General features: G+C 44.1%; 1 protein-coding gene across 2 annotated transcripts in view; it reads left to right on the top strand.

Annotated features, from left to right (window-relative positions):
- Nucleotides 1-1,529: 1,529 nt before the first annotated feature.
- Nucleotides 1,530-13,358, top strand: part of septin9a (septin 9a) — a 58,364-nt gene continuing 46,535 nt past the window's right edge. Inside the window, exon 1 of one of the 2 annotated variants that reach the window (XM_079367308.1) lies at nucleotides 1,530-1,566. In XM_079367308.1, the coding sequence (XP_079223434.1) occupies nucleotides 1,545-1,566 (22 nt within the window). In that variant the 5' untranslated portion in view covers nucleotides 1,530-1,544. Of the gene's footprint in view, nucleotides 1,567-10,736; nucleotides 10,807-13,358 lie in introns of those variants that run through there. The other variant, XM_079367306.1, reaches the window with a different exon arrangement.

Genomic DNA, 13,358 nt, shown 5'->3' with positions numbered 1-13,358 from the left:
AACTGTCGCCCGCTGGCTGAGATCTAAAACAAGAAGAAGAGAGAAATGTTCACTCTGTTTTGACTTCACAGCTCGTTGAATTTCTGTGTAAACAAGAATGAGTGAAGAATAATTAAGAAGAGTTTTCGGGTTTCAAGTCGGCTCTGATTAATGCTTCTGAAATGTTTTTACTTTCACCAATATGTATCGCTTCCTACTCCTACAGTTATAAAGCAGGCCCTCCTGCTCGATGTGTCATCGAGGGTGTTTGCAGCACCCTCCAGTGGAGTTGTAGTTTAGTGTCTTTCACTTCAAGGTTGGCTTGATAGTCAACATCAGAGGTTTCTGTCTGCCTTCGAAGAGCCGCTGTGACGCAATCGCTCTTTAAAACTGTCTTCCTGAACACTCATCTCCTTTATATGATACACAGCTCGAGTGTTCTTCACTTCTGGCAACTTGGAGACATGACAGTAACACAGCTCGGCCTTTAGGGGGCGTCACTGTGCAGCGTTTACCTTGAAATTAAACAGCTGGTTTCAATAAAAAAAAAACATATATTTAAAGGTGATGCATGTAAACACACACACACACACACACACACACACGAATAGCCGACATGAACGCACAAACATGCTTCTCCTGAGTCAACATGCACGGGGCTATCACAGGAGACGTCAGCCTGACGTGTCTGAGTGCGTTTGATCTCTCTATCAGACCTCTGACCCCTCGGCCAGTGTGATTGGCGTGCTTAAGGTTGAAGGTCATATGAGTTTCCTGAACACAGAGATGGGTCACGAAACACGCACACACACACACACACACACACACACACACACACACACACACACACACACACACTCCTCCAGTCCTCTTTCTGGAATATTCTCTCCTGCCGGCATGAATCCAGAAGAATAACACAGACACAAGTGCTCTTCTGTATCTCAACATGTTTTGAGAAGTGTGTTTTCATAGTTCCACCTTCACTTCCCTCCCGTATTGTTTTTGCACTTCAGTATTATTTCAACAGGCGATCATCCCTCCGCACGTTTACAGAGGCAGAGCTGTCACGATTCATCTCGAGGAAGTCTAGACGGAGTTCAGGGAATGTCTGACTGAGATTGCAGCTGCTATCAAGTGAACACTCGCACAAGAAACATTTGACTTCGCTGATGGAAGAGTTTGCACGTCTCGCTGGTTATTTCAGTCTCTAAGGAGCTGGTCCATGTCACATGGCGAGGCTAATGGTTTTCTATTTTCAAGATACAAAGCTGCTTCAGTGTCTTGGTGTCACCAGAGGGGAAAAAAAGGGTGAGAGAGGGAGAAGGAGAGCTGCAACATATGATCAGCACATGGGGATGTCGTAATTCTGGATTCATTAGCAAGACACACTGAAGGAATCAAAACCAGGCAGAGAGAGAGAGAGGGGGGGAGAGAGAGAGGAAAGAGAGAGTAAGAAGAGGGAGGAAGGGAGGGAGGGAGGGAGGGAGGAAGGAAAGTCCAAAAAAAGACAGAGAGGGGAGTCAGAGAGCAGAGATACATGTGGCTGTGGAGGGAGTGATCTGGTTATGGAGGGGGACAAATTCTCAGGTAAGACAGCCCAGATGAGTTTTCTCTATCACTTTTAAAGTTCGTCACTCTGCCATTTCTCTCTGATCGAGTGTCTTTTTTCTGTAACAGCCTGCCTCTGTTTCCCCATCCACGGTATTTTCCACTCTCTCATTCTGTCCTGTTTGCTGACAGCATGTTTTCTTTGGGGTTTGGAGCTGGAGCTCTGCTGGGTTTGTGTTGCAGCTTATAGGGGAGCTGTTTTGGTTTATCTGTCTTTATCTGTTTGCAGGCTTCTCTGTGTCTGTTTGCGCTCCCTTTGTCCCATTGTTTCCAGTTAAATACTTTTGTTTTTACAGGTTGCTGCTCAGCCACAACCTCTTTTAGCATTCCCAACTCTGTCCGCCGGGCTTTACACGTTCCCTTTTTTTTTAACGTTAACTGTGGAAAAGTAAAGGAGAAACAGTTTCTGTGGGACAGAAAAGTCCAGATTTCTTCGACATTTCTTTCCTTTCTGTGTCTCTCCCATTCTTCTGTGGTGTGAAAACAGGAAAGAGCTCTGTTTGAACAGTACTAGTCTTGTCCCTTGTGGCTCTGATCCCACTCCGGCCATCAGTCAGTCCCTCCTTTAGCTAACAGGACAGGGGAAAGTCCGCTTCAGTCCGCACCAGCAAAGAGCTGGCTCACTTTGCAAACAAAAATCGAGCAGATTTTTGGCCCTTTGACGTTTTCTGCACCTGTTGGATTTTTTTAAATTATTGATATGAGTTTGGTTCCGGTGTGTGTGCGTGTGTGTGTGTGTGTGTGTGTGTGTGTTTAACATTGTGCTAAAGTCATTAGTGAGGCGATGCTGTCTGCTTCCTCATGGTGTTTTTATGAGTGTAAAGTGTGAGCATTGTTAAAACTCTCTCTCTCTCTCAAGTGGCTGCAGGTTGTGTTTCTGTGATGCAGCATGGCTTATAGCACCTCCATGCTTTGTGAAATCTGGATGTAGGTGAGACCATTGACAAGTGTGTGTGGCTCTCTCTCTCTCTCTCTCTCTCTCTCTCCTCCTGGGAGTTAAGGTCTCAGCAGGACGCACTGCGTTGTATGTGTCTTCATGAATGAATGAATGTTCACTTGTCTGTTTGTGCAGTCGTACTTTCTGGTGCGTTTGTGTCGCAGTGTTTCCCCCCGAGGTCTGGTGGTGAGTATGTTTCTGCAGAGGCTGCTGGCTCTGTTTCCAGCTTGTGTTGGATGAAAGCATCACGGGTTCAGCATCTCTTAAAAGCCCAATAAGAGTAAAGAACGCGAGCTGACCGACAGTCACTGCAGATCTCTCTGTTTTGCAAACAGTCATGAAAAACTGTTCATATTCAAAGAAAGACAATTTCATGTTGTTCTTTATTGCAATAACCACATGAGGTATAATATGATATAGTGGAGTTGAGAGACAGAGATGTGAACATTGAGCTGTGTTTTTTTGGATTCTCCTCTTGTACCAAGTGTGTTCATAAATTAAGAGCTGCAGAGACAAAGATGTAGTGAGCTGCCCTCGATCATTTAAAGGATTTTTCTTTTGGAGGACTGACTTTGAAGAGCAGGCCTGCACGATGTTACACATGTATCATCATGTGTCATGTGATAAAAGGGTGCAAAAAAAAAAAAAGAAAAAAGATTGAGAGTAGATTTAAGCTAAAACGTACATGTACTGTTTGTTGTCTTTCTGCTCTCTCAAGTTTAACACAGTGAATGTGTCTGAATGCTTTCTGTCTTTAATTCACTCTGACTTCATCAACATGGTGGGAGATCGTGTTTTTAGGTGTAACAACATCTTCTTTTCGTTTTATTTCTATCTCTTCATTTCCAGTGTGAGTGACAGTGCGAGTCATTGTGCATCCCTAAAGAAGTCTCTGATTTATCTCCTTACTTTTGGCTCTGCATGATAATGTTACCTGTTCATGTTTGCACACAAATAATATGTGTATGTATACACTTTCTGCATCAAGATGATTTGGTGAAGCATGTTACAGTGCATAATGGTAAAGTGCTTCACACGTAGTTAAATAATAAAAAAATCACCTCAATTTAGACGAGGAAGAGGAAGAGGAAGAGGAGATTAAGATAAAAAAAAAAACCCACACACTCTTAAACTGTGTCACCGATGACGGAGTTTATATTGTGAGTTTGTCGTTGGACGTTGTGAAAAGTAAAATATTCTAGTTTTTTGTTTTATAATAAAGTTTAGTGTTTACTTCTCGCTGAATGAGACATCAGACGACGTCGTTTCTACACGATGTGAGCGATGAGCTGACGTCCGCTTCTGGAGCGACAACACTCGTGCATGAAAGTGAGGGGGCGTGGCTTTAGAGGGAGCACTGAGGGAATGCTACTTTCTAAATCATGCTAGTTTTTGAAAACCCTGCCTTTAAATACTTGATCATAGAGAGAATAAGTGAGAACAGTTGAGTCTTCAGGGTTTAAAGGCGTTGACAGAATCAGCTGTTACAAGTCACAGCTTCAAAAACACAAAAGCAGAATCACTCTTTGTGTTGTTGATGCCTCCAGGTTTATAAATCTGTCCTCTTGGCAAACCTCTGGCATGAATCAATGAGTCACCGACTGTAGCATCCACTTGCTATTAGTACTAATGAATTATATGAAATGTAATTAAACGTGTCCTTGTTGGAATACTTCTCAGCTGCCTCTCTCATATTGATTCACTTCTTCCTGCTAACCCGTCGCTCCTCCGCCTGGCGATGCCGGCTGGGCAGAGCTCCCTTTGTTTCCTGTGTTTTTTTTTTTTCACATGAGTCACGGTGACAAATGGAAACGGTCCACCGGTCACTCTGAGATTATGAATAAAGGTGCTGACGTGTCCTGTCGGTTCCAGTCACAGCGAGGTCAGCTGATGGTGTTTGAGTTATCTGACTGCTTACATTTCATCTTGTTTCAACATCGGGACACATTTTGTATGTTTTTATTTTTGTTCCAAAGAAAACTGAAAAGATGTGAAATACTGATGTGACCTACTCTACTCCGTGAGGACTCATAGTTTATATTTGGATCTGTCTGCTAAATATGTAATATACACTCTCACCACTAGGTGGAGATGTAGAGTTGATACAGCAGCCTCACTCTGACTTAATGTAACACTCTGTAAGTTTTAGAAGATGTCTATTGATATAATAATAATAATCATATTTTTCTTTGATACTTCAGAAGATCAATTTAATCAATCTTTTCTGCAGTTTAAAGTTTTTATCTGAGCTGAGAGACAGAAAGAGGCCTCGAGAGATTCATGTGGGATGGAGGACAGCTGCTCTCTGTATTTACAGCGCCATGCCATCCTGTGTGTGAGCTAACACACTCTCACACACACACTCACACACATGCACACGCACAATCACACACATGAAGGCAGCCACATGTGTGCAGACAGTCGATACATTCAGTCAAACAAGCGGGCCCTGCTTACCGTAAAGAAAACCACAGAGCAAGAGTAATTGAGCGGGTCTGCCATCTTTTGTGTGTGTGTGTGTGTGTGTGTGTGTGTTTGGGTGTGTGTGTGTGGGTGTGTGTGCAGTCCAACAGGTGCTGTGTTTGATTAAAGTTAGCAGAGCCTGGCGGGTGCTGCTGTTAAACATTTGGTTTAAAGCAGCTGCTGTCACTACAGCTGTGCATAAACTTTAGACGGAGCTTGTTCACCGTGTGGGCTCCGGGGCCACACGAGGGGGTTTCACGTGCACTGTAGCCTTCATTGTGCGAGCACCACAGCACAGACTGTATTTTTACACACGAAGACCATCATCCATTTTGGTTCTAAAGACTGTTTGCTTTCCCTTTAGTTTGTCAGAAGCAGAGTTTGGACGAAGGGGTGGAGCTGGGAAAAAAAGGGTGTCAGAAATATTCTGTCTCTCCCTGTAACTTGTTCGTGTCCTGGTGAATATCATTTACAACCACTCCGAAGTGTTTCAGCTCGGTGTTCACTGAATACCTCCAGCTGTGCGAGCCTTTAGTTTTCTTTTGTCTTCAAACACTTTTTAAATGTTGGACTCTCAGACTTCCGTACAGCACGGCTGACTCTCACATTTTATTCCCACAGTGAAGTGAAAGCACCGCTCTGTTCTGCACTGTAGTGAAAGCCAGGCTCATGTTTACAGTACCAGAACTGCTGATTCCATTAGTCATGCTAAGCCTGCTCTCTTTCTGTGTGTCTGCGAGTCCGTCTTCCTCACACAGCAGGTAGAAATCTTCCTGCTTCCTCATTTCCATGAAAGCCATGAGGAGGGGGGATCAGTGTTACTTTACATCTCTTCCCTTCTGCCAGGGGAGCGAGCTGGCACACCTCTCCTCTACCTTTCCTCTCCGCTCCTTCATGTCTCCCTTCCCTCTGCTCCTGAGCCAGGTAAAGCTGCTTATTGTGCAGGTTGCCATGTAAACAGAGCGGCGGTAACCATCCAGTCGCATCCAAGATACACACGTAAAAAGAACGCATGCAGGCGATGCACACACTCGCCAACGCATGACACGCAGGCACATTATGACCTCTTCCAGATGGCTCATGAGATGCAGCCTGACTCACGGTGATCGTCTGCATCCAAGCCCACAAAGCTTTTTGCTGTTTGAGGATGAACTCGGCAGGATGTTGGAGTTTCCTCTGATCCTGGTAATGTTTGACACGCCGATGACTCTCTGAACCTGACGTAATCTGCTCATTATTCATGTCCAGAAGCAGCATTACGCCACTCTTACTCCATAGATGTAAAACGTTAAAAATTACTCACACTTAACTTCAAACACAATCCCTTCTAAAAAATTTGCATAAACTCCACTTTTCAAATGTTATCACAGGAGTTTCAGGAGGTGAAAGAGGATGACTCGGTCTCAGTCTCTCTGTGTGCAGGGAGGCATGTAGGCCTGTTGCTGTCTTCATGTGTTTGTGTGTGTGTGTGTGTGTGCGCAGCCTGCTGTTGCCCTGGCATTGCTCAAACAACTGCTGCTCTTGCCTGGCCTCCGTTTATAGACGCTCTGCTCCCACTCTGCTGCTCATTTTTCAGCTCTCATGAGGGGCTCTTTACAGTGGAGGTGCTCTGGATTTCTTTAGACAGTAAAGCGGTTTCTGTATCGCTTCACAGTTCAATATGAAACCCGTAGCTGCCAAATCATATAATTATATACTGATGCCTCAAGAGGTTTCTGATTTGTATTTGATCGATGTCACTCTTTTTCAACAAAGAGCACCACTGGCACGACTTGAGTTAGATCAATGCACAGAAAGCCTCTTGTTCTCCTCAGGATGAAATACAGTTTGGGTTAAAGCTGCTGGAGCAGCAGATTTTAAACATTTCTAAAGGTTTTTGGGGAAAATGTTTCAATTTGAATTTAAAATATTGCCTGACGAGACAATCTGAAAACCTCTCTGGTCTTGAGTTTGGTTTAGACGTGATTAAACTCAGAGACCGATGACTAAATGTATAAACTCAGAAAAACAATTATTTGACCGGTTACAAGCAGCTGTAGTGAAGTTTGTGTTTATTAATGACCACGGATGTTGAGTGTTGACGGCTGTCTATTTTAACCTACAAGAGTTTAGATCAGGCCAGTGAGGATCTATTTTCAGTAGCTGGTGTTGAGCAGGAGGGCGTAAAGTTCTGTAATGATATAGCACCATCGTTTAACAGACTTTGCATGTGCATGCTAAGAGCTAACTAAGATACAGATAGTAAAACATTTATCACTCAGGACCGGTTGAACAAATCAATTATCAGATTAATTATAATAATTATCTGTTTCCTCCTTCATGTCTGACTCAGACCTCCCGGAGGCGTCGTGAGAGCCAAAGCGCACCAAACCGATTCCCTACATACAGCCTGCCGCTGCTTTAAATGGAAGGTGACACAGCACTGATGATTACCAGAAAGAAGAGTCAGATCAGTGGATCTCAGCAGCACTATCGATGCAGGAAACGTGTCCTTATATGACCTTTCACAGATGGTCATTAAGGTCATTTTCTGCTGCTTCGGGCAGTTTCATTCGCTGACGTCAGAGGAAGCTGTTTTCATCGAGGTGGATCACAAACTGTTAGGAATAGAAAATCATTCTGCTGTTCTCTCAGGGTGACAGTTGTTTCTGCAGATCGGATTATTGCTGTCTGGGCTTGCTGGGACTTGCAGCGATATGCAGTGGAAGGAAGTGTACATGTGTGTGTGTGTGTGTGTGTGTGTGTTGGGATGGGTGCTGGGCCCAGTGCATGCTTCATATTTTTTGCATGCATCTGCTGCACACATACAGTATCTGCTATCAGTGTGTGTGCACATGCATGCAGGCCAGTGTGTGGCAGGGAGCGCAGGAATCTGACACACATGGCAGGACGCTCTGTGTGGGTTGAGGGTGTGTCTGCAGCGAGATTCTCTCCATGTCTCCATCTTTATCTGCTCAAGATCACATTTCTGTATGCTCTAACACCGCTTCCACTAACACTGTTCCTTACAGTGACACTTGTTATTTATAGGAGTTACGCTGCCCCCTGCTGGAGAACGTGGGTTAATACTTTATGGAAACACGTTGAAAAGTTAGAATATATATATCTTCATGAGAAACTCAACGTTTTTGCACACTTCAGACAAACAATGTCGAGACAATGTCTTAATAATTACAACTTTCAGACCTTTCCTTTACATATCGTGGGTTAAAAACTTTGCGTTTTTTAACGTATTTTAAGAGTTTTTATTTTGGGGTTGTGGGAAAGTATCTGCTTTTTAAATCTCTGCCCGGGTATGACGTTTTTTACTCATGCACATGTGCGTCTTTCAGCATGGTAAACATTCCTGAATCAACACAAATGCAAACTCAGATTCCAATGTAAGCAACGCACTGGCAGTCAGATGTGCAGCATTTCAATCCCAAAGTCTTTATGATGAATCACATGTGGGACGTCCACTATTGAAGAATGTGTCTGTCGCTCTACAGGCTGAATAATTGATCACCAGTTTAATCCAAATCATTTTTCATCTCCCCTAAAACCTTTTCCAGTTCATTAACTTCTTAGTTTCTCTCCGCTGCTGTGAGTCTCCCTGAGCTGCCTTGATGTTTCAAACAGCATTTCTTCACAGTTTTAAACATTTTGTGAGGAGAGAGTCTGTTATTGACTGACTTTATGGCCACTGTTAACCGGCTCATCTAAGTGAAAATGCCACTAGGAGCAGTTTACTACCTCTAGCCGGTGGCTGCTTATGGTTGAAGTTGCCTCCGGGTTTCTTCTGACGTGAGAGAGAAAGCTTTAAAAAGAAAAAAAAAAAACACAAAATACAGCAATAACATGAGGAGGATGTTACCTCTACAAAATCATCAGCTATTAGAACAACAGGAATGTCAAATGACGAGACTTTTTCAGTCTCAAAGAACACAGATTTTCTTTTTATAAAAGTTGCATCCAACTTTATCATCAAACGTGTGTTTGATGGTCTTGAAAGGAGGGAAATGTAAAAGTACACACTGTAATTCACGAGTAACTAAGTAGTTACATTTCAAATAACTCCTCATGGCTTCACCAGATGTGAAAGATTACAGCATGCTTTGGATCAGTACTGGATTTCTGTGCTGTGATTTCAATATGACAATGAAACACTAAAATTTATTTTGGTCATGATCTGTTTTCAAGATGTGGAAACAGAAGATTCCTGAAATTAGACACTCAGACTCCGAGAGAGAGAGAGAGAGAGAGAGAGAGAGAGAGAGAGAGAGAGAGAGAGAGAGAGAGAGAGAGAGAGAGAGAGAGAAGGAGGAATGACGTGCAGGAAAGGAGACAAGTCGGAATTGAACCGGGGCCGCACGCTTGGAGGACAATGGCCTCTGGACATGGGGCGGGCAAACTAACCACTAAGCTATCCACACCCCCCTTATTAATAACTCTAATTAAAGTTTTATATTTTAAGTTTAAATAAAAATCATTAAAATACATTCAATAAAAAGCTTTTTTTTATCACATTCAAGTTGAAATGTTTGAACCTACATTAAGACAAGAACTGATTCCCTCTGTGTATGAAACATCATCGATCTTTAATGTGTGGAAAGCTCCAGGTTTCACGCTGGGTGTTGAGAAAGGAGGCACATGAACTTTTAAAAGATGGCGGTTAAATATATTTTGGAAGCAGGAAGAACGTGTGCGTCATCATTTATCAGAAGTGTTGTTTGAATGGTGCTTTATTGACACACAGAGAATCAGGCCTCCACTCTCGACCACATCCGTTTGACTTCTCTCTCCCAGGCACAGTGACACACACACACACACACACACAAACTGACCCACGCCCGTGTCCTCCCCCCTCACACACACACACACACACACACACACACACACACACAGAGGCTCATTCACATGGTCATTAAGTCATTAGGCTACTTATTTATTGGTGTCTGCCTCCAGAGCGAACTATCATGTCAGACGATCTACTGGCCGCCTGCTTCGGCCTGTCCTGACCATATTAGTGCATAGTTTGATTCTGGCTCCTGTCTGGATTTATTTATCTATTTCCAACTTTTCACTGCATCGAATATAAGATACGAGTCTTTATTTATCAGGTTTTACGGCGAGACTTTGATTGATGTTTTTATCATCGTGCTGATTTTAGCAGATTTCAACAGTGGAAAGCTTTTTTCAAAAAATCTCTTCCACGCCTTGAGTGTGTGTTATTCATGTGATCGAGCCTACAGGAAGTGTGTTTGAATGTCAGCGTGCGTATAATTTGACCAGCCCTGTGAAAAAAAAAAAGAGAAGAGAGAGAGAGCTTTCACAGAGTCCGAGAGGAAGGCTGAGGGGAGAAGGGGAGGGAGGAATGGAGGGAAGGAGAAAAGGGGGGGAGGGAAGATAGTGAGTAGTGAGCTGGAGATACAGAGAGAGGCAGGGAGAGAGAGAGAGAGCGAGAGGGAGGGAGAGAGGGTGGTCGACATTGCTCGCTCATTCCAATGTGTGGAAGTTGAGAAGGAGGAGAAGAGAAAAATAAGTTGCTGCTGGAAAAGAGAGAGAGAGAGGAGACAGAGCTCCGGCTTGGATCAGTGAGCTTGTTTTTTTTTTTTTTTTTCTCACTCCCCTCCTCTCCTCTCTCCTGCACGGGCTCCTAATTTGGGATTTGTTTGAAAGCGGGACTTCGCCCCTGGAAGACTTTTTTCCTAGCTGGGAAAAGGGAACCCAGCTCCCTCTCTCTGAGATTTCACACACCCTCCTGCACACACACCCGCTCCCCAAAATGTCTGATTCCTCTGTCAACGCTCACTTGGAGGGGATCATATCAGACTTTGAAGGTCAGTTTTCTCTATCTCTCTTTTAATCTCTGCTGCTCCTCTGCTCTCTTTAACCCTGCCATGAGGACACTATAGATGGTTTCCACATGTTTGATTTGAACGCAGCAGATCTGGAAAGCTGGAGAGTGCGAAGGGATCGCTGACGTCTGCATCGAGCTGTGATGCGTAGAAAGTGTGGGATCATGCTAAAAAGTGTTGCTTCGAAGCTTCTCTTGAACATTTGTCAAGATCCACAAGTGTGTGTTTTTAGTCAGGTGGGAGAAACAAGAGGAACACAGACACGCTTTTGTCTGGATACAATTTGATACGATTCAAGGTATGACACAAAAAAGGCTGCAACAACAATACGAGTCCTTGTATGTTATGTTTCCTAGTAAGACGATACATCCAGTGCTGCTACTCACACTATATCTGCAGTGGGATGCTTTTTTGTTTGGATAACAGATATTAGGACACACCACATTTTTGCAGCAAAACGTCATGACAGGACAATGACCAGGAGTGTCATAAAAACATGTCGTCTGCTGCATGCACCTGACAAACACTGCTGTACAATCACAGCTCCACGAGTGTGTGTTTTAAAGCTGCATGACAAACTAAACTAGTACAACAGTGCACATTTTTACACACACTTGGTACCTGCTGTTTCCTGCACATATAGTTTGTTATGGCTCGTCATGTCTGCAGGAGAGGAAATGTGCATCAGGTAGAAAGTGTGCTTCAGCCTCTTAGAACAGTCTGCATGATAGAGAGGCAATATAAGGGTGTGTGTGTGTTTCCTGTATGTTGAATCAGGAGACAGCGACTGACCACACGGCTGTGGGGGGAACACCTGGCAAACCTCCCCCCCTTCTCCTCCTCCTTTTCATCTGTCTGCCCCTGGCCCACAGATTCCCTCTGTCATCCCTCTCCTCCCACTCTTCCTCCTCCTCCATCCTCCGGCTCCGCTTCCCTCTCTTTCTCTCTCTCAGCAAGCTCGTCCATCCTCGGCCCCTCTGCCCTTCGCTTGGCTGCAGGAGGACTCGGAGAGGGACGAGGGTAGGTGGGTGAGGTGGTGGTGGTGGTGGAGGGGGTTGACAGACCCACACCTCTCCCCTGAGTTGCTGTCTATCTGACTATCTGTCTCCCGTCTCTCTCACACACACAGCCATTAGGGACGCATCGGCACTTGTCCGGGGCTGCCCCTCTGTCAACACCAGTTTGCTCGTGGTATGTACGCTGAATCTCTGCCTGTTCTTTAGGTCTTTACGTTGAAGGCTTACACAGAGCAGCAGAGCAGAAAGATAAGTGGCGTTCAGGAGAAAAAAGTGTGCTTTAACCATGTGGCTGGGAGTCATGCTTTTAGCCATCCTCGCTCATGTGTAACACAAACACAAAGGGCTCCTGTTGTTGTTGTCAGCGGTGTGTGCTACCTGTGTGTCACCACCATCTAACATGATGTATGTATGCTCCTGTGGGGCGCAGGGAGAAGGCACAGGCGCAGCAGGGAGTCAGTTTGTTTTCATTTTTAAAATAAAATTAAAAAAACACCTCATTAGAGCTGTTTTCACAAACTCAGCAGATTAAAATAATAAAAAAAGGAATCAGGCTCAAGCTGTACTTTTCAAGCTGTGAAAATCACAGGATGATCTGCAGTCAGGAGAATTCTTTTTTTGATCTTCCCCACCTTTTAAAAGGCCTTCAAAAGACAGAAATAGTATTGAAATACGTGCTGTGATAATGTCCCACCAGCCTTCGAAACAAAAACAACATCAGCTATTCCAACAAAGGGAGCGACTGCGGGTCAGCGGGTGTGTTGGTCGTCGGGGGGTTTCGATCCTCTTCCAGCTCCTGCTGCTGCATGTCTGATGTGTTCTTAAGACGCTTAATGCCAGGTTGCTCTCCCTGCTTCATCAGCAGTGAGTGAATACTGACGGTCACTTTACACAGCAGCCTCTGCCATCAGCACATTTACCTTTTAGAAAACAGCTCAATGTCTTTTCTTGTCCGACAAATAATCTAAGAAGTGGCTGGAGCTTACTAAAAGAAATCAAATGACCTTCTTTGTATAAAAGTAAAAGCAGTAAAGATGTGTGAACACACAACAATCAGTGTGCGTGCTGTTTTAGTCTCCTCAGGTTTGGAATCATTCGTAGCTTCGTTGACGTCCACTGTTGATGAAGCTGTACACCTGAGCTCTTTGCTCTTCTCTCGACATGCATGGTCATATCCTCTCATCATGCTTCATGTTAATTGTCTAGTAGTGAAACGTTGAGAAGTGAAATGTAAACAAAGTCTCTTTTGCCCGCATGCTGCGGATGTTTTGACCTGGTGGGAGGGATGAAAGCTTCAAATAATGTGACACAAGACGCGAGTTTTCTCGCAGATTTCCCTGCTTCACTTTTCGTCGGTCATAAAGATACAGCTGCATTGAACTGATTTAGATTCACAGCAAGTTAAAAGCACCTCACTCTAGGTTTGAAGTTATGAAACATTTCACAATTCAGTGTGGGCTTACTGTATTTCTCGAGGGCTAATAGCTAAACTCTAGCAGGCTTTTCTGTGTGTGTAAA

Source organism: Symphodus melops (genome assembly GCF_947650265.1).
Source record: "Symphodus melops genome assembly, chromosome: 17".
Lineage (NCBI taxonomy): Eukaryota > Metazoa > Chordata > Actinopteri > Labriformes > Labridae > Symphodus > Symphodus melops.
Note: the sequence above shows the minus strand (reverse complement) of the source record. Positions and strands in the feature narration are given on the sequence as shown.